Source organism: Mirounga leonina, unplaced genomic scaffold (assembly GCF_011800145.1).
Source record: "Mirounga leonina isolate KUSES-001 unplaced genomic scaffold, KU_Mleo_1.0 Mir_176, whole genome shotgun sequence".
NCBI lineage: Eukaryota > Metazoa > Chordata > Mammalia > Carnivora > Phocidae > Mirounga > Mirounga leonina.
The window spans coordinates 27,156,579-27,179,533 of record NW_023270454.1 but is presented as its reverse complement, the minus strand read 5'-3'; the positions used below and the strand labels follow the sequence as shown (position 1 = coordinate 27,179,533).

The 22,955-nt window shown below is 38.3% G+C and overlaps 1 protein-coding gene across 10 annotated transcripts in view; it reads left to right on the top strand.

The window, feature by feature from the left end:
- Positions 1-22,955, top strand: part of RAPGEF2 (Rap guanine nucleotide exchange factor 2) — a 237,105-nt gene that overhangs the window by 66,562 nt on the left and 147,588 nt on the right. For all 10 annotated transcript variants that reach the window (XM_035022800.1, XM_035022807.1, XM_035022802.1 and 7 more), the window contains exons 2-3: positions 3,190-3,260; positions 13,091-13,147. In XM_035022800.1, coding sequence (XP_034878691.1) covers positions 3,190-3,260; positions 13,091-13,147 — 128 coding nt within the window. The remainder of the gene's footprint in view (positions 1-3,189; positions 3,261-13,090; positions 13,148-22,955) is intronic.

The window sequence follows — 22,955 nt, the reverse complement described above, 5'->3', positions numbered from 1 at the left end:
CTAATGTTTGGCCACTGGGCTCTTTATTGAAGAAAAGCTTAGCCAGAGTCCTTATTTCTTTAGTTTGCATTTCTTCTGCTCATCTCTAATCAAGTTCTTTCTTTCCTCAGAGTCAGGAGGAGAGATTTCCTGATGCCTTTTCTAAAGCTTTTCTGCTTTTCCTACCTACCTCAAATCTGTGATGGTTGTGTTCATATTGCACAGTGAAACATTACACTTACTTGTTGCTGCCATCTAGACATCATTTCTTACCATTCCTTCTGTTAGTTACAACTAAGAGATCTCAAGTGTAGATACAATGTATCTGTAAAGTCATCTAATTCAAGCTAGATTATATTGCCTTCCATTTAACAGCTTCATTTAGAATAATGGTGTCTGCTTCTTGAGTTTATAAGCTCCGTGTGGCATAAACCATTTAAAATAAGTTTCTTTTGAGATGGCTTATTCTAAGGGTAATAGAAGAAACTCTAGACGTAATCGTTGAATTCATTTCGAGAGTTGAATACAATTCAAGAAGTTTATAGTCTAGTTAGATATCTGAAGTACATGAAACAGTTGCCTAGGATTCCCTGATTTTGTATTGCTTGAGTGACACATGTTTAAATTTATTCCTCAGAAAACATCATGATTATGTGAGCTGCAGATGTCTTATTTATGCAGTGACATACATACAGATTTGGTCACGCAGTAGTGAGGTAATGCAGTCCCTTTCCTTCGCACTCAGAGTTTCATATGCAGGCTCTGTAACAGATTTCTGACCCATTTGCTATGTCAGTGACTTATAGGTGAGAATACACCATTGTTCTCTACATTTTTAAAACTAATAAGCAGTCTTACTTAATTTGCAAGTTATAACTATACTTATCATCTTAAGATAAATAATGTAGCTATTGTCCTTAAATCTATTTTATATAATCATATAGGCTATATGTTCATACTCCAAGTTGTTGCATCAGTACTGACATATGTCCTGGGTGTGACATAACATTCAGGAAGGTGACCCCTGCACAACTATGAAACTCTACAATGTTAGGAAGCACCAGATTAATAAAGTGGCATTTCATTAAGGGATATGCTCTCTGATTTTGCTGGGTTTGTTTGAACAAGACAGTTATTTAAGACCTATTGTCTTTTAAGACTTAAAGGTGTTTTTTCCCTCCGTTCTATATCTAAGCTTCCAAATTCTTGCTGCTGTCATGTTCTTTTAGACTTCTCCCTTCTCCACCTTAAAAAAAAAAAAAATTATTTCTTTCTGCTGCTTTCCCAGTATACCTTTTTTTTGTCATTGTAAATTTATTTGCTTGATGAGTGTTAAATGAATGTGAATAGTCTTGTCTGTTAAATAAGAGTGTTTTAGGCCTTGGGCAGGTTATAACCCAAGGTTGATAGGTAATTCAGTGAAAAATATTTAAGACTTTAGTATTAGATTCATAATATAAGCTCTTCAGAAGTGGGGGGCAGTCTTTCCATACTATTTAATGACTGCAAGTAGCACAGATATTTATAATATCTAAAATAGAATGTGTACTTTAGGATTGTCCAGAAAAGCTCTTATTATAGCTATTAAAGAAAACTCATTAATTAGGACACTTTTTATTGATTTTCCCTACATGCAAATAGAGTATTATGATTGGAGTCTGATTGTTTCTAAAGAAGGAATTTATTAGCTTTAGGAATGCAAACTTTAATTAGATGGAGGGAAAGGTTTTGTTTTAGCTTTCTTATTTGTATAGAATTTATAGGGTCTAGTTTTAGATTTCAGTCTTTAAATAACTTTTAAAAGACTTGTGGGAAATAACAAGGACTATAGATGGATAAAGTTGAAGACCATCAGTTTATTTGAAAGTTGATCACCAGAGGGTGGCACTTTAAATTGCTAATATTATAAATTTTAAATTGGGACAATTTAAAGTTATAAGTAAGGTTTTTTTTCCCCCTTATCACATCACAATATTGTTTAAGGACTACACTAAAATATTTTAGGCTGAAAACCTCAATATCCTCTTAAAAAGTTTTCGAATTTCTTATCTAGTTGTTATCACTATCCTTTATCTGTGCCCTTGATATATGAAATTTAATTACACATGTAGTTTGAATTGTTTAGAAAGGTATTCCTAGGGCTACAGAATTTTTTTCTTAATTAAAAGAGAGGATTAAGGGACACCTGGGTTGCTCATTGGTTAAGCATCTGTCTTTGGCTCAGGTCATGACCCCAGCGTCCTGGGATTATGTCCTGCATTGGGCTTCTTGCTCAGTGGGGAGTCTGCATCTCCCTCTGCCTGAAGCTCCCCCGCTTGTGCTCTGTCTTTGACAAATAAATAAGTAAAATCTTAAAAAAAAGAAAAGAGGATTAAATTGAACCAAAGTGTAGTATAAGACTTGTACACTCAAAAGTATAAAACATTGTTGAAAGAAATTAAGGAAGACCTAAGTAAACGGCAAAACATCCCCTGCCATGGATTGGAAGACTAAATGTTGTTAAGATGGCAATACTACCTGAATTGATCTACCGGCTCAATGCAATCCTTATTAAAATTTCAGCTTTATTGATTGATTGATTGATTGATTGATTGATTGCAGATTGCCCACCCATGCCCTCTTCCTGTTGCTCTTTTTCTGGGCTGAGGAGAGTGCAGTGGGTTTCAGAGCCAAGAGGGCAGGGGAAGGGTCATGTACATGGCCTCCACTGGGTTCTGTGCCATGGCTCAGTGCCACTGTGGTCTCCTAGAAGAAAAAACCGTGGTATGTGAATTATATCTCAATAGAATTCTTATTTTAAAACAAGACAAAAAGGATAGGGGCACCTGGGTGGCTCAGTTAAGTGTCAGACTCTTGGTTTTGGCTTAGGTCATGATCTCACAGTGGTGGGATTAAGCCCTGCATGGGGCTCCAAGCTCCTCGCAGGAGTCTACTTCAGATTCTCCCCCCACCCCATGCGTGCACGCACACGCTCTTTCGCTCGCTCGCTCTCTCTCAAAATAAATAAAATCTTTTTTTAATGATAATTTTTCAAGTGTCTTAAAATACTTATTTTCGATAAGTTTAAGCCAGTTTATTATATATTTTAATACCCTTGTATATATCCCCAAGATGGTTGAATGGATGACACTTGTGTGGTTTAGCTTTTCTCTTGATTTTTCCTGCTTTTTCCTGACAAGTCTAATAATTTCTGTTTTTCTTTTCAAACAGGATCTGGAAATAGTATATTCCTATTTACATGGTATGGAAGCCTTATCAAACTTGAGAGAGCACCAACTTAGGTAAGTCATTTTATGATGACTAATAATGGGATGCTGGAATTTTATATGACCCTTTATTATGGTTAAGAAGTAGGATTAAAGATAACTTACGAAAACTCTGCCTCATCTAGCCTCTGTACTGGGCCTTATAAGTTTTACATCCATATAATAATTTTTTGACATTTCTGCCATAGTGATATCTTCTCTTCCTCCATATCCCACTCCTTGCCCCCCTCATCTAAAGGAATAAATACTACTTGGTGAATACCCCAAAAGGAGTGTTATTTGCTGTCCTGGCAAACAAAGATCTACATTTCAGCACTTAGATACATAAGAAACCAGAATGTTTTTAACCATTCAAAGAACAATGAGGTTCATTATTTTAATATGTTTTAGGTCTTTGTATGGAATATATTTATTGCATTAAGTTAACTGCCCTTTTTTGGGAAACACATATAAAATCTTATTGGTTCTATTCTACAGTGATAGAGTAACCTTAATTATGGTTATCTGAGCTGTATTTAAAGAACAAAAACATATAATCCAGTGATTTTGTCTTAACTGGAACAGAATATAAAGGACCTTGGGAAGATGGATTATATATAAACACCAGCAAGGACATAGAGAGGGTTTTCTTTCCTCCAATTGTAGCTAGTTTTGATACCAGCAGTTGTGAATTATTAAAGGAATACTTTTTCTATGTATTTTCCCTTTACTCTTTAAACACTAATTAATATGCGAGCCTGTCAATTTCATATTTAGTTGTTAATTGAAAAAAGTGTCAAGAGGATTGAGTACTTCTAAAATTTAATTTTTAATGAAAATCATTTAAATTAGATTGCAGGTTAAGTGTTTAAAAATTCAGGTTTTATTGGAAAGGACAAAACTATTGGGAATTTAGAAGATGGCTCAAATTAAAGTAGGAATAATTTTTAAAGTGTCTAACTTCCATTTTATGTTTTTTTTTTTGGTGACAACTACCCTAAGAAAAAATTGTAGCACCATCTATTTGATTGAATGCAGTTAATCTGCAAGTGCAAATGGAATTATTTAATACGCAAATATAAATGGCACATTCCTATGTTTGTATAAAACCACACATGGATAATATTTAAATAATATTTACATATATTATATAATGTATGTCTATGGTATATGTGGTTATAAAGTTATTCAGGTAACAGGGACTCTGTGCAATAGAACAAGGAAAATTTTACTACTTCTTAATGGAAATTTTCAAAATTACAAAAGTAAATAGTACGATGAAGTCCCATAAATCCATCACCCAGCTTTAGAACCACCAATTTTCCACTGCTTCAAAGGGAAATTTTGGGTAGAAATAGCTGATTAATTCAGTCATATAGTTTAGTCTATTTATACTTTAGAAAGTCTGTTTTGGAGACTATACAGTTTTGTTTGTTGGCATGAGCTTACAGGGAGGGAACTTTAAAATGTTTATCTTATTCTGCTTAAGTTGAAAATCATTTGTTTCTGATATTTATGGAAAATATCAGCTGAAACTAACTTCAGTCCTTTTTTAGAACAAGATCAAGATACCAACATGGTTAATAACAAACAAAAAAAAGAGGTATAGATAAATACAATGACTTGGATAAAAGAGCTACCATTTCTAGGAAAAATATATCTTATTTAGATAATTTATTTTCTTTGAATTTTATACATAAAAGTTTTATCCCTGGGATTAACAGGGAACAGTTAAGACTTCCACATAATAGAGTTTTCCAATTTTAGAAAAGAAACGGCACTTAATCATGATTTTGAAAGTTTGTTTATTTGGCGTTAGGTAATAGAACATTAGTCTTCTATGAGGGACAGCAGAGACTTTCATTTTTTGGAAAACTTCAGCTTTGTGCATTATTGTGGCCCACCCATGTGTAAGCAGTAAAGTGATTCTGAGTGTTAATTGGCATGCAGTTAATGACTATGTTGCTGTAAGATCACATATCCTATGAAGTGTATAGGTTTTCAGATCTTCACTTGAAAACTATATATTTTTTCAACACAACTTTATTTTTCTAACGTTTACTCCCTGAATCCACATGGATTAGAAGCAGCATATTTGCCAAAAGGGCAGAGGATGCTATAGTTAGGTGAGAGCCAAAAGTCTGAAAAAGCAAAGTAACTGTCTGGACCCATTCAGTGTTGGAAGTAAGAGCTTGCTGAAATACATGTTCTTTAGCATTACGGATAAGTGTAATTATTGTTACATAAGCAGTTTTAGATCATTAAGAAACAACTAAATTATGCTTAGTATATTCTTGAATTCAGGGACTATTAATGTGCTTTTTGTTAAAACATCCTCCAATGATGTTTAAAGATGACCAGTTTTGGTACTTTTCCCATTTATTTATTTATTTTAGTACTTTCCCCATTAATTTGTCTTATAGAAGATTTTATCATGATTTTCTGAGGGCACTGGTTAAATTTATTTATTCAGTCAGCAGTCATTGATGTGTGCCTATTATGTGCTGGACATTGACGTAAGCCATGGAGATACATTGAGGTAGACCAGACCTCTGCCTTTATGGAGCTTATATTCCTGGTGGGGCAGACAAGATTTAAGTAAATGGGTCAATGTTGTTTTATTCAGATGTTAGTGCATTTAGCATGGTGTGTGGCCATGTCCCAGCAGACTCTAAACCAAGGGCAGAGAAGCCGTGATTGAGACCTAAGTTTATTGAGGGAACTTAGGTACAGGGAATTCAGGAACAGTCGACTGGACAAAACACCTGCTTTTGGATCCACAGTTAGCAAGTTTTTATAGGGTAGCAACTTAGTCTAGCAGCTGTCTGTAGCCCTTCCCACCCTCCATGGCCAGTTCCAAGGAGCTCAAGGCCTGCCATCCAGTCACTCTTTATTACAAAGGAGATGCTCTGGGTTGGCCACCCCTGGAGCCCCTGACCTTGAGCGCTGAACAACACATTCTTGTACGTATTCTGCTTGATGGGAATATAGAGTGAGGATGGGATCTCTACATTCTCAAGATAGTGATTAACAGGAACATTCAGAGTGTGCTTGTACAAACTAGCCTTCTAGCATGTACCATATACTCCACCTTGCATACCTTGGATGGTCCATACATTTTTTTTTTTTTTTTTAAGAGGAGAGGAGGCAAGGAGGGGCAGAGGGAGAGGGAGAGAGAGAGAATCTTAAGCAGGTTCCATGACCTTGAAAACATGACCTGAGCCTAAATGAAGAGTCAGATGCTTGAATGACTGAGCCACCCAGGTGCCCCTGGCCTGTACATTTTTTATATTCTCTTCTTTTGCAATGTCCCTGGGGCCGAGTATGCCGAGGTGCAGTGCAACCAAATCCTACAGCAACAGTACAAGCCACAGCATCCAAATAATAGGAGAACACAAATGGCTAAGAAACTCTAGAAAACATTTTTTTTTTTTTTCTAGAAAACATTTTGCCAGAGGAAGCCTACAGTCGCTGATGGGGGGAGTTCACTATATACCCAACAGTTGGTTTTATCCTGTATAGAAGCTATGGTCAGGACCCAATTGGCAAAAGGTTCCCCATGCAGAATCTAAGGGCAAAAAGTTAAGCTGTTTAGTAACCACCAGAAGAGGCAAGTCATGATTGTTTAATAGAATGCAGGAGGCAGTGTTCTGGAATAACACCACCCATGACTGTGGTTTGGCTCCAGGTTTATAGTACCCAATTGTTGGCCTCCCCTCTGCTATACAGTGGGATAAGCCTGAAAAGGATGGTGGGGGTATAATAGTGCTCCATAAGGTGATTATGATAGTGTCCTTTTTTTTTTTTTTTTTTCCCTTAAGAGGGGGAGGGAGATAGAGGGAGGGAGGGGCAGAGGGAGAGGGAGAGGGAGACTCCTAAGCAGGCTCCACACCCAGAGCGGAGCCCAGCATGGGGCCCAGTCAAACAACCCTGAGATGATGACCTAAGCTGAAATCAAGAGTCGGGTGCTTAACCGACTGAGCCACCCATATGGCCCAGTAGTGTCCTTTTTTTATGAGAGGCCTGGGGTTGTGTACCTTCACTGTCTTTGGTGGAGTGGGGTCAAGAAATGGGGTGATGGGTAGGTCTTGTTCTATTCCTAGTCCCCATTGGGCCAAAAACCCGAATCACTGTGGACTTCTTTGCCATTTCCAGAGCCATTTAATTATATGTTTCCCTATAGGTGGATCTTGTGGCAGGGACAATAAAAGGTTACCTTGTGCTCTACTTGCAGCAGAGAACATCCTTCCTGCATTCTGTCTACTTGTCTTCTAAGGGTGACATCAGGTCCTTGATGAGTAGAGTATAGGCACTCGACTGATTGGAATGTACCTGTTCATTTAATGTCCATATAGCTGTTGACAGGGCACTCGTCCAGAAGGCCAGTGAATGGGTTTCTTGTTGCACTTGTTGTTTCAACAGTCCATTCATGCGTTCTGTCAGTCCAGCTGCAGTGGGATTGTATGATAGATGGAAATGCCAATGGATGTCTGAGTGTTGGCCCACTCTTGCACTTCATGTCCTGTAAAGTGGGAGCTTTGGTTGCTGTCAATGTCAGTGGTACCTCATAGGGAGCACCCAGCTGTTCTAGACTGAGGATGGTAGCCTTTGGGTTAGCACGCTTCCTGGGGTAGGCTTGCAGGAGTCCCGAATGAGTGTCAGTACACATCAAAGTATAACAGCAACCATCAGAGAGGGGCGGGGGACCGAGGTAGTCAGTCTGCCGTCTTTGAATATGGTGCTGCTCCCTTGTTATCTGTCCAGTGTCACTTGACAGAGGTGGTGGCTGTTCCTGGGCACAGGTTGAGCATTGTTAGCTGATGGTTCCAATGTCTTTGTAACACCACAGTAAGCCCCAGTTATTAGCAATGGCCCACAAGGTCTGTGTCCTGTGTCCCACCTTCTTGTGTAGCCAGGTGGTAACATCCTCTGTTGGCATATCTTCTAGGAGGCAGCCATGGGCCAGATCATTATCTTGTTAATTATCAGGTGGGGTGCATGCTGTGTGTGCATCTACATGGTAAATAGTGATGTTCATACCTCATAATTGCTGGAGTATGTCCTTCCACATTTTGCCCCAGAGTGGGTGTTCCACTACCATCCAGTCCTGTGCCTTCCACTGGAGAAGCTACATGGTCAATTCTTGGTAGACTGTCCAGCTATCTGTGCATATAATAGTGGGGTAGGTTCATGGAGCAGTACCACCCATGCTGCTTATAATTTGGCCCATTGACTACTATGTCTAGTACTAGAGTCTACCCAGATACTTTCAGTTGAGGGTTGGATGGCAATAGCCATCCAGGTGCAGGGTTTGCTCCTTGCTGAGCCATTAACGTACCAGGCATGCTCAGGGATCGGTCTTTCTCCTTCCAGCACAAAGGATGGCAGCCATGGTGGCTATGCTATGCCAGTTAATGGCTGTGACATAAGTTACGGGGCCGAGATGGAGTGCAGCTCCACACGAAGGGGGCTGTGTGTCAAGGTACTACATTGTTGCAAGTAGGCATGCCATTCAGCTAGTTTGGGTCTAGGCACTGCCTGATTTGGGCTTTTGGAATGTATCCTTTAGTCATCCTGCTATAGGATACTGGGTGTGAACAGCTACTGGGATCCCTTTAGTTATGTTTCCTACTTGCCATCAGGCATGGTAAATAGCACACAGCTATTGTTCTAAAATGCTATATTGGGTCTCAGCTCCTTTTTAAAATTGTGACCAGAAACTAATAGCACATGTTTGTGCCCTTGCTGTTGCCACAAGCTCTATCCAAACCCTTCTGGGTAACTGGCGACATCCAATACATATGGCTGTCCCTGTATGAGAATACTTAAGGTTTGGATGTATTTAATAGCCATCTTGCCTTGTTCAGATGCTTGCCTTGTCTTTGTGGACTAGTCCCATTGGGCTTCTTTTTAAACCAGTCTATAAAGGGGCAGAAGCAGTTGAGCCAGGCAGGGGATAAACTGATGCTAAAACCCTAGGAGACCTATGAAAGTTTGCAACTGCTTTGGGATGGTGGGACATGGGTGTGCCTGTATTTTATCAATAACTGCTGCAGAAACAACTTTTGTCTTATCCGTTAAGCCAGGGCCCTGTATTTTGTTTTTGTTGACTGCTCATCCTTGACTTGTTAGGTGAGAAGGCAAATCTGGTGCAGCGGACTGCAAAGTAGAAAAAGACTGAGAAGTTAACATTAGATCATCAATGTAATGAGACAAACAGACTGCCTCTGGAATTGCCCAATGACTTAGGTCACTGGCCGCTAAGCTGTGGCAAATCATGGGGCTATATAAAAACCCCTGTGGTAGGATGATGAATGTCTGTTCTCCTTCCCAGCTGAAAGCGAATTGTTCTTGGCTTTCTGGGGCTATGGGAATACCTAAAAAGGTGTTAGCCAGGTTTAACATATGTACCTAAAACTTCCCCAATTCACATCAACAAGTGACATGATGCTGGGCACAGTTGCACGAAGAGGGGGTACCACCTTGTTTAGTTCTCTGTAATCCACAGTCATTCTCCATGTTCCATTTGGTTTCTTCACAGGCCAGACGAGACTATTATATAGACCATGAGTTGGTCATATAATGCCCACATTGGCTAATTCCTTAATTGTGCCTGTGATTTCTTCATGGCCTCCCAAGAGATGATATTGTTTAATTGCCATCACCCTCTGTGGGACAAGTAGTATTACAGCTGTCCATTTTGCGTCTCCTTTTATTTGTTTGACTAAGTGTACCCTCAGTTTGAATTCCCCTGCAGTAGTTGTCCTGAGAGGACATCCATTCCTAGAATATATTTGGGTATTGGGGTTATATACACTGTATGGGGCTTTGGTGGGAGTTATCCTGTCTGCAATTACTGCAGTCTGCTTCATTTGGATGGTACCACCCCCCACCCATCGATGGCAGAGATGGGCCCTTGAAAGTAGTTTCCATAAAGGAGAGTAAATTTGGCACTGGTTTCAACCAGAGCCAAACACTTTGTTTCTATTAGACCAATATATGGTGAGTTCTACATGTGACTGACATGTGGCTCCGGTCCCCAGACACCCAGGTGACAGTAGCTTGAACCAGCAGTCCGTGTCCTTTGCCTCTTCCCTAGTTCATAGAGAAAGCGTCCGTCATCCTCCCTCTGAGGGCGCCCTTTGTAAATTGCTGTTCAGGTTTTAATTTCTGCCAGAGCCCAACAAGGGCTGCATTGGATTATTTGCTTTCTCAAGGCGGGGGGTGGGGGGTAGGGGTGGTCCCTGCTACGGTGAGGTCTTATTACATCTGGGAACAGGTAACATGCATAGCCCTCTTCTTTGTTTCCTTCTCCTGTGAGTCCCTTTCCTTCATTCCTGCCTTTCTGATACCTCTTTTTCTTTGTTACAAAGGAGATGCTTCTGGCCGGCCATCCCCCAGCGCCCCTGACCTTGAACGCTGAACACTTTCTTCTATACATTCTGCTTGATGGGAATATAGAGGGAGGATAGGATCTCTATAGTCTCAAGATAGTGATTATTGGGAGCATTTAGGGTGTGTTTGTACAAACAAGCCTTCCAGCACTTACCATACACATAAGAATGGGTGCTGGGCTGCTTTGACTTTGTAGTCAGAGGAAGTAACATTTGAGTCAGGGCAGCTGTGCAGAAATCTCCATAGTGTAGTGATGCCCCGATACTCTGCCATGGGAATAGGCTTGGTGTATGAAGGCACCAAGGATAAGAAGTTTGGATTTCTTCCAAAGGTAGTGGAAATCAAGGGCAGAAGTGTAGGTGATCTGACTTAACATTTAGAAAGATTTCTTTAGAAACCATGTGGAGAATGGACAGTAGGTGTACAAAAGTAGAAGCTGACATCTACATTTGTAGACTTGGTCAATTTGAGAGGATATATTTTGGAAACAGGTGCTGGCAGAGAGATGGGATATGAAGAAAAGGGAGGAGTCACGGGTAATGACTCCAAGATCTTTGGCCTAAACAATTGGGTACTACTGATTGTGGGAAAGCAAATTCTTAGGAAAGAAATTTAAGATCTGTTTTGGACATTTTGAACATGAAATCACTGTTACACAGCCAGTGGCTATGCTGAGTAGGCATTTAGATGAGTGTATATCATGGTGAGAGATTAGATGTGGGGCATTGCTTGGAAAGTCATCCGTTTATAGATTAAATTTAAAACCACAAACTGGATGAGATTACATGGTGCAGAGGAGAAGAGGGCTGACAGGAGTTGATAACATTTAGAAGTCAGAGGAATGGGAAAGGGGGAGAATCCAAAGGAGACAGAAAAAAATGACTAAGAAGTTAAGAGGAAGACCAGAAGACTGAGGACAGGAAGCCTCGAGAAGATGATGGTGTAAGGAAAAAGGGAGTCAGCAAATATTGCTGAGAAGTGGAATTAAGATAAGGACAGAAAGGATTTAGATAACACAGAGGATGCTAATAACTTTTTAGAGTCTTTTCTTTGGAATTTCAGGGAGCAAATGATGGAGAAGTGGCAAGAGGGTGAGAAAATGGAGAGAAGAATATATAGACAGTCCAAGAGGAGAATATTTGTCATGGGAAAAGCAAAATATGGATAATAACTGGAGGGAGATGTGTGCTCAAATAGGTGTCCCCCTGCCCCATACAATAGGTGATGCTAAGATGAGTTTATTTAGTAAAGGAAGTGATTTAGGAGAGAGGTAGAAATGGATGGTGATGTGGAGAAGGAGGTAAACCTGAAGGAAAGCAGAGTCTATTGTAGGAGAAGGAATGAGATCCAGTGAAGAGGTTGCAGCAAGGATCCTTCTTTCATTCTAATAGGAAACAAGACAGAGCTGCTGTGTAATTTAAGACCCATCAATTGTGACTCTTATAAAGAATTGGTGTGATTCAATCTCTGTTAATGATGTGTATTCAAGGTTTGATGCTTCCTCCTGGAGTTAGTGACATTCAGGTAGAATGTTTCAAGTAAGGGATTGAGAGGACCTCTGAAGTAAGGTGATGGTAGTAAGAACAAGGAAGAAGAATATACCAGAGAGTTGTTTTCAAGTGAAAAATCAAGAGTATGTGGTGTTAATTGGATTTAGCAAACAGGAAAAATGATGTAGGTTGATATCAGAGTTTCACAAATTGGAGACCACTAACCCCATTGACCAAAATGGAGGTGCTGTTGAAATAATCACTTTTATAGCCACTTTTTTATTTGCTAGTTCTTTCATAAGAAGGAATAGTCATTTTCTCTTTTGCATTTCTGTGTTTTTTGGAAATTTTACTTGGGCTTAATAGGATGCTTCTTGAAGATGCTGTTCTTGAGGTAATTTTGAATATTTAAACATTTATTCATGTTTTCCATAATTTCCATAATTTTTTCCTCAGGGATGAATCGGCCAAAATAACAAATCTTTAAGTTGTAAAGCCTCCATTTAGTCATTAGTCATAAATATACTGAGTTAATAAAAGCCTCCTTTTGTCTGAAATTACATACTGGTAAGTAACATTAACGTGAATGACTTTATCATTTTTTAAATTAATGGGTTCTCTCTTCTAATTTTTAGGTTCTTTTCTCATTTTCTGCTTACCTCGGAAAACATTAATTTGTCTACATGTCATTTACACAGTGTAAAACACATGCTATTTTGTTCCCTATAAAATACACATGGCAAAATTGTCATCTAACAAAAGTTTTTTTCTAGCATCTCTTTACCAGATTTTGTTTTATTATATTTTGTTAACCTGGATACCAAAAATATTTATATTTATCTTGAGGCTAATAAGTGATTGTGGCAGTCCATATAAAGTAATCTTAACTTTCTAAACCACATGTCTCTTTCATGTTTTTAACCTACTAGAATGTTTTCTCGTGACATATTGAACTCATGTCTCTGTTTTGTTTTTTTACAGGTTAATGTGTGAGACTGTGAGATATGAAAGACACGAAGCAAATGAAGTTTTATACTAGTAGGTGTTTTCTTTCTCTTTGTACAGTGTATACTGCAATAACGAAATAATTTCCTTAAAGTATCACAGGAGTATTAGTAACGGCTAAGTTATTAACTTATTTTTTGTAATTTAGAAACGTAAAACATTTCAACTATTGCCTGTCATAAAGTAAAAGTTTACAGTCCTTTGCTGCTAAGTTCCCATCTATACCTGTATATCTCTCACTTGTGGTTCAGAGATATTATTTAATATTATGGAATATTTTGACATTTTTATCATTATGAAATAAGAAACAGTGTAGTCTTTCTAACAGAACAAAATACATGTTCCCACAACCACGTCAAATGAGATTTAATGATAGCATAAATGTCATATTTTAGTTTATCACCTTTTCAGAAATAGGAAAATAAGCTGCCCACATCTCTTTGGGCTTAGTTTGTTCTATAAATAATACTGATATTTCTTTCAAGATATGTAACATATTCCTTGAAAAAATTACAATTTTTTTTAAGAATGTGATAAACATATAGTAGGTAAATATATTGTATTAAGGACATATAAACTGGTTTGCTGCACATATTATTTTATTAATAATGTTTGCCATGATTGACTGTTGTTCTGTTGACTTTCTGTTTTTCAAAGTGCTATTAAATAAATAATTACTACTTTCCATGCTTATTATAGGGAATATTTATTGAAATAAATGAAATACAGCTTCTCCCCCTTAGGGAGGCTGTAATTATAATCTCTTGAAGGAGCTAGAAATAGAATAAAAGGAAAACAACAACAACAAAATGTAACCAACCAGAAGAACTGAGAGAAATGGAGAGAAGAATATATCCTATATATAGATATATACCTATATATAGATAGGTACTAAGGGCTGAAGAAGTACAAGAGAAGCCTTGAGGGGAATGGGAAGAGTCTCAGAGAAGTGGCCCTTTGAATTAGGTCTCAAAAGTGTATCTGGTAGTCTAGAGAGACTTTCTTGGCAGAAGGAACAGTAAAAGGGGAAGGGGCCTGGTCTGATGTTCTGAATACCTGCGGCAAGTTCAGGGCCACTGACATCTGGGTATGCGTCAGGATGACAAATTAAGAGAAGAGTCAGGCTACAGTCATATTTGCTTGTGAATGTGTTGTTAAAAATACCAGTCGTGATTCTTTAGGCAATTGGAAATGAGTTTTTTCCCTTCTAAATAACATTTTATTATGGAAAACTGCAAATGTTCACAATATTAGAGACAGTAGTATAATGGACCCCCATGTATGCATCATCCAGCATTGTTAATTGATGGCCAGTTATGTTTCATCTCTTATTTCCCCTCTCCCACCTCTAACTGGATTATTTTTAGGTAAATCCAGACATAACAATTCTTCTGTATCAATTTTGATATGTATCTTTATCTTTAAGAGATAAAGACTTAAACAAAAACCCTAACCACAATATTATCATTGAACCTTAAAAAAATAATTCCTTAATATTATGAAAATATTCAAAATCTCTTTGTCTCAAAAAAATCTTTTCTTTACAGTTTATTTATCGGTTGATATTTTTCTTAAATCTCTTTTAATCTGTAGCCAGGTGGCCAGTTGTCAAGCAGCAAAATGATGTGACCAAATGCCTCCCCATCCTTCCCCTCAAAGATGATACCTGTGTCTCTCTGAAAATACAAAGGTGGATGAGATTGAGTGGCTGGGCAGGGAGATTAGTGAGGAGACAATCGAAGTAATCTGAGGAGGGTAGTGCTTGAACTGAGGCTAACTGAAGGAATGGGGGGAGTCAGGGATGGGGTTTAGAAGAAGATACAGGTGATCTGATCTGATCTAGGGTGATTCTTAGGTTGTAACTTAGGAAACTATGACATCTAGAGGCTGTATAACAGGATTTGTAAATATCCAGTCTTGAGATTAAAAGAATGTACATCAAATGTAGAAGAATATTAAGTAATCAGGATATATTTGTTAATGGGAAAAATAACAAGAGGCAAATGCCCTTAACATATTTATTCTTGAAGAAATTAAGATACAAATATTTTAGAATATTTGTTTCTTTTAGGAGCAATTAGAAGCTATCAGTGCAATAAGGTGTACAAATGTCAGGGTTGGAAATCTCTGAGGACTATTATTAACATTTATTGAAGCAGTCTAGTGGCACTGAGTGTCAACCTTCTATTCCTTTGTCCTCCCCCCTTAAAACACAGTTTTGGTAGTATTGATGATGAGGTCATAGCAAACATTTAACAAGGACTTCCTACCTCCCACATAGTCTAATAAGTGATTTACATGCATTAATATACTTATTCCTTATAGTTTGCCTTGTGGGGTCGATGTTGTCATCACCCTAGTTTTACACATGAAGGAACTGAGGCTTTTATGGGCTAAGGAACTTGCCAAAGTCTCGTTGTTGAAAGTGGGATCTGGATTTGAGCCTAGACATTGTGATTTTGTCACCTTAGCTGTTATCTATCACTCACCGGCTTTTTTTGGCCGTGTTCATGCCATCGTAAGAAATGGTGCCATAAAAATGCCATTTGCTTGTGTGCAAGTCAGTATAAACACATCATCCCTCCCTGCTGCTGGCTTCCCTGGAGTGATGAAACCCACCATCAGTTCTGCCTTCATTATCCTGAGTCCCTAGCAATGATTACTTATTATTTATTTAAATTGAAGGTAGGTTACAGTGTCTTTAAATATACCTGAGTTTTTTTTTTTTTTAAGTCAGTTTAGACAGTGAATATGAGTCTCCTGATAATGCAAAGCCATGTCTTATAGATAATCCTAAATTGATTGCATTTAGGCTAGAGTTTATATATAAAGTTGATTGTAGCAGTTGCTCATTTTTGACTAGTTAGAATTACGTGACAGTGTTAGTAAGCAATGAAAAGTCTGTGGATATTCAGGAGATCATGATTTCCTAAGACCAAAAATTCAGAGACTAATTGTAGATCACTTAATCAGATCCCTAGTATTTGGCCAATCTTGTGATGAAGGGTAATTGGAGCGTTTTCTTCTGTGATCCTTGAATAGACATGTTTCTGCTCTTACCAATTCGTGTAAATGCAGTTTTGAAAATTAAAGAACACTTGTATTTGTGATGCATATAAATCTGAGATAACTTAATAATGCTATCCCTCTTTTGGGGACCTGTTGTTATTAACTCATGAGGGAAATGACTTGTCTGTTCTCGTTCTCCCTTGAGCTTTAAGAATGTAGTGTAGCCAGAATATCAAAGACTTTTAGACTTTGGTTTTATGACCAAGTGATGAGTATTTTCTTTTCCTTATTATGTTTGTGTGCTGGTAACTTCTAAGTCTGTGGTTTTAATAATTTCACCAGGTAAATATAACACTCTTTTGATCTAACTCTGTACCTCATTTTTCTCATCTATAAATTGGGAATAATATTGTACCTACTTTTTAGTGTTGGTGTGAGGACAGTTATCAGTACTATGTGTAAAGTATGTAGAGCATTGCATACGTAGTAAGTGCATAAACATGTTAGCAGCTTCTCAGGGAGTCTGCTTGAGATTCTCTCCCTCTCCCCTCCCCTCACTCCCTCTCGCTCCCCTCCCCCTAAAATAAATAAAGAAATCTTAAAAAAATGTTAGCTGCTACTGTCTTTGTCATCATCAGTGTTTTGATAATTTACATTTTGGTCTCCCAATTTTTTAGCTGCTTTAGACTTTTGTTAGGAGGGCATTATGGTAGTGACGTCTAACTCCTATGATGTTATTGTTTTAGCATAAACACTTAATAGACTATGTGGGAGGTAGGAAGTCCTTGTTAAATGTTTAACATAAACCAACTGCTTTAAAATGCATCAAGATTAGGGGGAGAGTTGTGGTTCTGATGAAATAGAACTTTAAAAAACTTAGAATTGACCATTTAGATTCTAGTATTTTTCTGTACTAGATAGATAAAATTAGTTGAACTTTATACAGAGGATGAGAATATCAGGTGATTTCTGCCTTCCTTTCGTTTGTTATCTACTATATGCTAGGTATTTTGCTCACTTGGGAATCAGAGTTGGATAATACAAAGTCCTAACCTGATGGACTTTAATTTAGAGATATTTTACTTAATTTAATTCAAGAAATGAGATAAACAATGTGTCCTTTCAGCTTTAGTTTTTCTTTAGTGGCCAACCATCCTCACCATTTCAGTTTAATTTATAGATACATTTGAAGTGCTAAAAACCTTTGGATCAGAAATTCAACCGTTATATAAGTTTTTTAAAAGTGTAAGCACACACCCCATACCCACACTATAAATATGTGTAACTCTATTTCCACATGTATATTTGCCTGAATGCTTTGGTTTCCAAAAGAGTTTTCATAGCATTTTGTGAAGGGGTTTATCTCTCCTTATTGCAGGAGAGGAAATTGTTCTTCCAAAAAAAAAAAAAAAAAGCTTCATTGAGGCCTATTGAGTCTCTTCAAGCATTTTGATTTAAATCTGTAAATGTGCAATTGTAATTTAGGACTTTAAGCCTCAGCTCGCCCTTATTGCTTATAGCAGTCTTTTCATTTGTTGACATGGTTTCCTGTTTTTACAGCAGCTATCCTGAATTGTCACTTCTGCAAGGCCAGCAAGCCACTGCTGTCCCCTTTGTGCCCTCCCACTCCTCCTCCAGGGACTTTGCTTCAGGCTTTAGTTTCTCTTCTCAGATACCCAATTTGTCTGTGGCTGCAGGTGCCTCCTGTCTCACCCATCCCTCCAGGGGGAGGGGTGTCCGTTTTCCTACACAGGGTGGTTATTCCTGCTCTCTCCTGTGCTGCCGGCCTCCCCTCCTGCCCCCTTCCCTACAGACTCCAAGTGTGCCAGTCTCTGCCATCCATAAGAACGGTCTCCTTAGACTCTTTGGCCCATATCCAGCTGTTGTACTGCTTTTTCCTTCCTGATGTGGCCAAGCATTTATTTTACATTACGCATCTATTACCTAGGTTGCTTTAGCTCCCCCTTAAAAAAAAGAAAATACTTCAAATCTCCTTTCTTTCCTAGCAAGATGTAATCACAATTTTTTTTTTAAATTTTATTTATTTATTTGACAGAGAGAGACACACAGCGAGAGAGGGAACACAAGCAGGGGGAGGGGGAGAGGGAGAAGCAGGCCTCCCGTGGAGCAGGGAGCCCGATGTGGGGCTCGATCCCAGGATCCTGGGATCATGACCTGAGCCGAAGGCAGACGCTTAACGACTGAGCCACGCAGGCGCCCCTGTAATCACAATTTTTAAGTATCCTTCTTGTCCATGTTTCCATAATTTTGCTATACTTGTATGTGTATATAAAGAAAATGGTGAAACCTAAGATTTTCATTTACATGAAGCAATGATATTTTTAAAGAATTAGCCTGGGGCGCCTGGGTGGCTCAGTCGGTTAAGCGACTGCCTTCGACTCAGGTCATGATCCTGGAGTCCCTGGATCGAGTCCCGCATCGGGCTCCCTGCTCGGCAGGGAGTCTGCTTCGTCCTCTGACCCTATCCCCTTTCATGTGTTCTCTCTCTCTCTCAAATAAATAAATAAAATCTTTAAAAAAAAAAAAGAATTAGCCTGTGCATAGAATTGTAGTACAGGGATATTTGGCCACCACGCTTGGCATGTTGTGAGGTACTCATGTGCCCTACATAAGTATGAAAATTCAAATACACACGCATGCGTGTGTGTGTGTGTGTATATATACACCAACATATGGACATACTTAGAAAGATTGTTTTATGTACATATGGCAATACTTTAGGGCTTCTTAGCAATATCGATATTTTAATATTGACTAGTAGTCTTTCAATGAAAATGGTTTATTTTTGTGGTGAATGGAAGATTAAATAACTTTCAAAACTGTATTTAGTTTTAAACTCTGTCAGGGCAAGGACTGGGGTTTACATTTGCCATTTCTAGTACAGAAATTTGCATTAACCTGTTCTCTTATTTTTTTGAATTTATTTTATTTTATTTTATTTTATTTTTTTAAAGATTTTATTTATTTATTTGAGACAGAGAGAATGAGAGAGGGAAAGCACATGAGAGAGGGGAAGGTCAGAGGGAGAAGCAGGCTCCCTGCCGAGCAGGGAGCCCGATGCGGGACTCGATCCGGGGACTCCAAGATCATGACCTGAGCCGAAGGCAGTCGCTTAACCAACTGAGCCACCCAGGCGCCCCTTGAATTTATTTTAAAGGAAGATACTGTTTTATAGATCAGCCAATAAAGACCTTCATTATGGTCTCATTTTGTAATGTAAGAGCTGACTACATGTTAGGTGTTAGATTCTTTGTATCAATTTTCTGTGAAACTTAGTGCATAAAGACCTCTGAACTCTCAAATATAGCTATTTAAGGAAATATATAGTTGGTAAATAAGGTAAGGTTGGTAAATAAGGTAAATAAGGCTTACTGCTTTCTGATAAGTAGGGGTTAGTGGTGCTGTAAATTGTTGGGCAGTATTATCGCAGTTACTCCAGACCCTTGTTTAGTGGGTTGGGCAGATCTGGCTTTGGATTTGACTCGGTTTCTGGATGTCTACAATTCTCTTTAATTTCTGAGCACCAGTTTTTTCTTCATGAGGAATGGGTTTGTTGTGAAAACGAAATTGCAGTGCATAATTCTAAAAGACATGGCTTTATAAATTAATTTTATGACCCGTTGGTAGTTTTCAAAACCGTTAATTTTTCAGATTTGGCCGGTCTTTTAAATCTGATAAATTGTTTCATAAGCCCTCGAATATATCCCTCCACCCTCAATATAGCTGAATGACTGATTGATATATTGTAATAAATACATAATCTGCATTGACATTTTTTTTCTTGTAAAAAAAAAAAAGGTGTTTTTAATAACTTCATGGCTCCCAAGGCATCACTCCTTCATTTCATTTTTTAAATGAATTTTATGTTTAAGAATGACTCCATTTATGAACCTACAGAATTTTTGGCTTTACTAGTTCTTCAATAGTTTATATTGTTCATTTTGCTGGTTATATAAATTACAATTAAAAAAATGTATGCCTACTGTATTCCCTTTATTTTCAAAATACAATTTTTTTCTTTTTTCCTTTCCTTAAAGATTTAATTTATTTATTTGACAGAGAGATAGAGAGCACAAGTAGGCAGAGTGGCAGGCAGAGGGAGAGGGAGAAGCAGACTCCCCGCTGAGCAGGGAGCCCGATGTGGGACTCGATCCCAGGACCCTGGGATCATGACCTGAGCCGAAGGCAGATGCTTAACCGACTGAGCCACCCAGGCGCCCCTAAAATACATTTTTTTTTTTCAAAATAAAGCTGAAATAGCCTTAATATTTTCATCAGTTTTCAGAGTTCTTCTGATGCTATTTACTTTCCTTTTCCATGGTTCTAAGCCTCTGCAACTGAGTTGCTATTGAGTAGAGAATAAGGATTTTCTGAAAAACTTAATGTTAAATGGTGCTTTTTTTTCCCCTCAAAGTTTTTATTTATAAAAGTGAAGTAACTTCCTTACAATTTAGAACTTTTAGGAAATAGAATAAAAAGTTACCCTCTATTTTTTAAATGTGTTTTTGTAAGTATGGGAATTCATATATTTATATATAATTAAATATTATGAAGTATATAATTTTATGATAAAATATTACTTCTCTATAGGTTAGAAATACAAATGCCAAACACCTGTAACTCTTGGTAGAGCTCTTTCTAAAATATATCCTATATTTTATGCCTTAGTAAAAATGGTGTGGGTTCACTTTTCTTTTGACCTAATATTGTTAGGGTCACTTACATTGCTGTGTTGCATTAATTTATTTGGTGAGCTTACTTTGTGCCATTGACCATACAAAAATAAATAATACATATTTTGCTTTTCAGCTTATAGCTTACAGCCCCATCAGAGGAGCAAAAACCAAAAACAACTAATGATTAAACTTTTTGATAAATCCAGTAACAAAAGTGATGTAATGTATTTGGAAAAGATTACAATTATTGTGTATCGGAAAAGCCATCTGCATATTGGAAGGTGGCCATTGTTTGAACTTCTTTTTTTTAAGCCATGGAACACTTTGTTCATAGGAAATCCTATGTAGCTCAATAGCAGTAGCTATTATGGTTAGAGGAGGGTTGGACAGTGTGCAGTCCCAGGGGGCTCGCAAGTTCGTATTGAAAACCTCTGATGTGAGCTGACTGCCTGACTCCTGTAGAAGAACAGAGAATAATTTGCTGTAAATAAGTAACGTTATTTTCATGTTTTTGGCATGATCTTATATTCGAGAGTACAAGTCTAAGCCCACCAGAAGAGGGTAATGACAGCATATGTGGGCAGCAGTGAGGGCCTGAACTTCAGCGGAGCGCGTCCACTGAGAGGCTTTGCTGATGGCTCTGCAAGAGATGTGTAATTGCCATATTTTTGTTAAATTAGTGCTTTTAATTTCCTGGAGAGGGAGCTTAAGAGTACGATATCATTTTACAGCTAAAATTTCCTTTTAAAAAGTCATCTATGCAGCAGTGTTCCCCAAACTTTGATGTACATACAGATGTCTTGGACATCTTGTTAAAATGCAGATTTAGTAAATCTGAGGTAGGGCCAGAGATTCTGCATTTCTAACAAGCTCCCAAGTGATGTCCATGCTGCTACCAGGGCACCACACTTAGAACAGTAAGGAACCAAAGGACATGTGATAAAGAAGTAGATAGGGGTTTATGAATTTTGGATTTATAGCACTCCTTTCAGTTCTGAAGTATCGTCCCTCTGGTTAAACAAAATAAAGTCTCTGTTTTGGTTTGACTAAAAGCAAAAAAAAAAAAAGAGAGAGAGTCTTAGGGGTTGGGAGGCACAAAAAGAATGTGATGATAGGTTGGGGGGAAGGGGACACTTAGGAAGGTTTTCTGTTTTCTGGTTTTTGTCCTCTGGTTGGAAGCTGCTGCTCAGATAGTGGATACAGGAAAAGGAACAGGTGTTTTTCTAGTTTTGGGCACTAGGTGGCTGGCCCTCTGAGATTCCTTGCTAGTTGTCTCCACTTAGTTATTGGAATTTTTGTTAGTTTTCATTTTTTTTTTTCCCCTTTCTGATGTTTTACCCTGGATGTGGAGCCAGTCGCCCACATAAAGGTGATAATAATCCTGTCTCCGCGTCTCTCGGATGCCAGCAACTTTGTTGTTTGAATATGGTATAACATCCCTTCTAAAATATCCAAAACATTGATGTTTGATGTTTGAGGTCTTAGTTGTACCTAACCTCTCTGTGATTGCCATGTACCACCTCTTCCCTGAATGGTCTTCCTAACCACTGTTTGTAGACACTTCCCCGATGCTTGAATGATTTTCATGTCTTTGCTTCTCTGTGTTCTAAGCCCTTGCTAATGCTGCCCATAGAAAGCACCATAGAGGTGCTTCTACACGTCCCTGGATCACTTCTGACTTGTGCCAATGCCGTATTGCACTTGATCTGCTAAACTGGGAGGGAGCCCTTCTTGTAGTGCTCATGCCCTCCTCATGCCTTATTTTGTCAGGTCATCTGGGAAGGCACTAACTTCTGGTCCAGAACTGTTCGGATTTTGCAAGGGTACCATTCTTACCAATGTTTCAGTGTCTTATTTGTTGTCACCACCCTTCCCCCCCTTAGATGTCTGTTTTGAGCTGAATATTAAGCTTAGCTAAGTATCCTTTGCCCACAGCCGCCTGCCCCATTCCTGCCACTCATGTTTTGTTACAAGTCATTCTCTCTCCTCAGTTTTCCTTGCCTTCATTGCCATAAGCAGCCCTTTTGGTTGATTGGGTGCCACAAAACACCATTAAATTTTCGTATCATATTAACAGCTGAATAAAGTGGCCTTTTCATGTTACTTTTTTGCTCTCTAATAGCCATCTTTGCTGA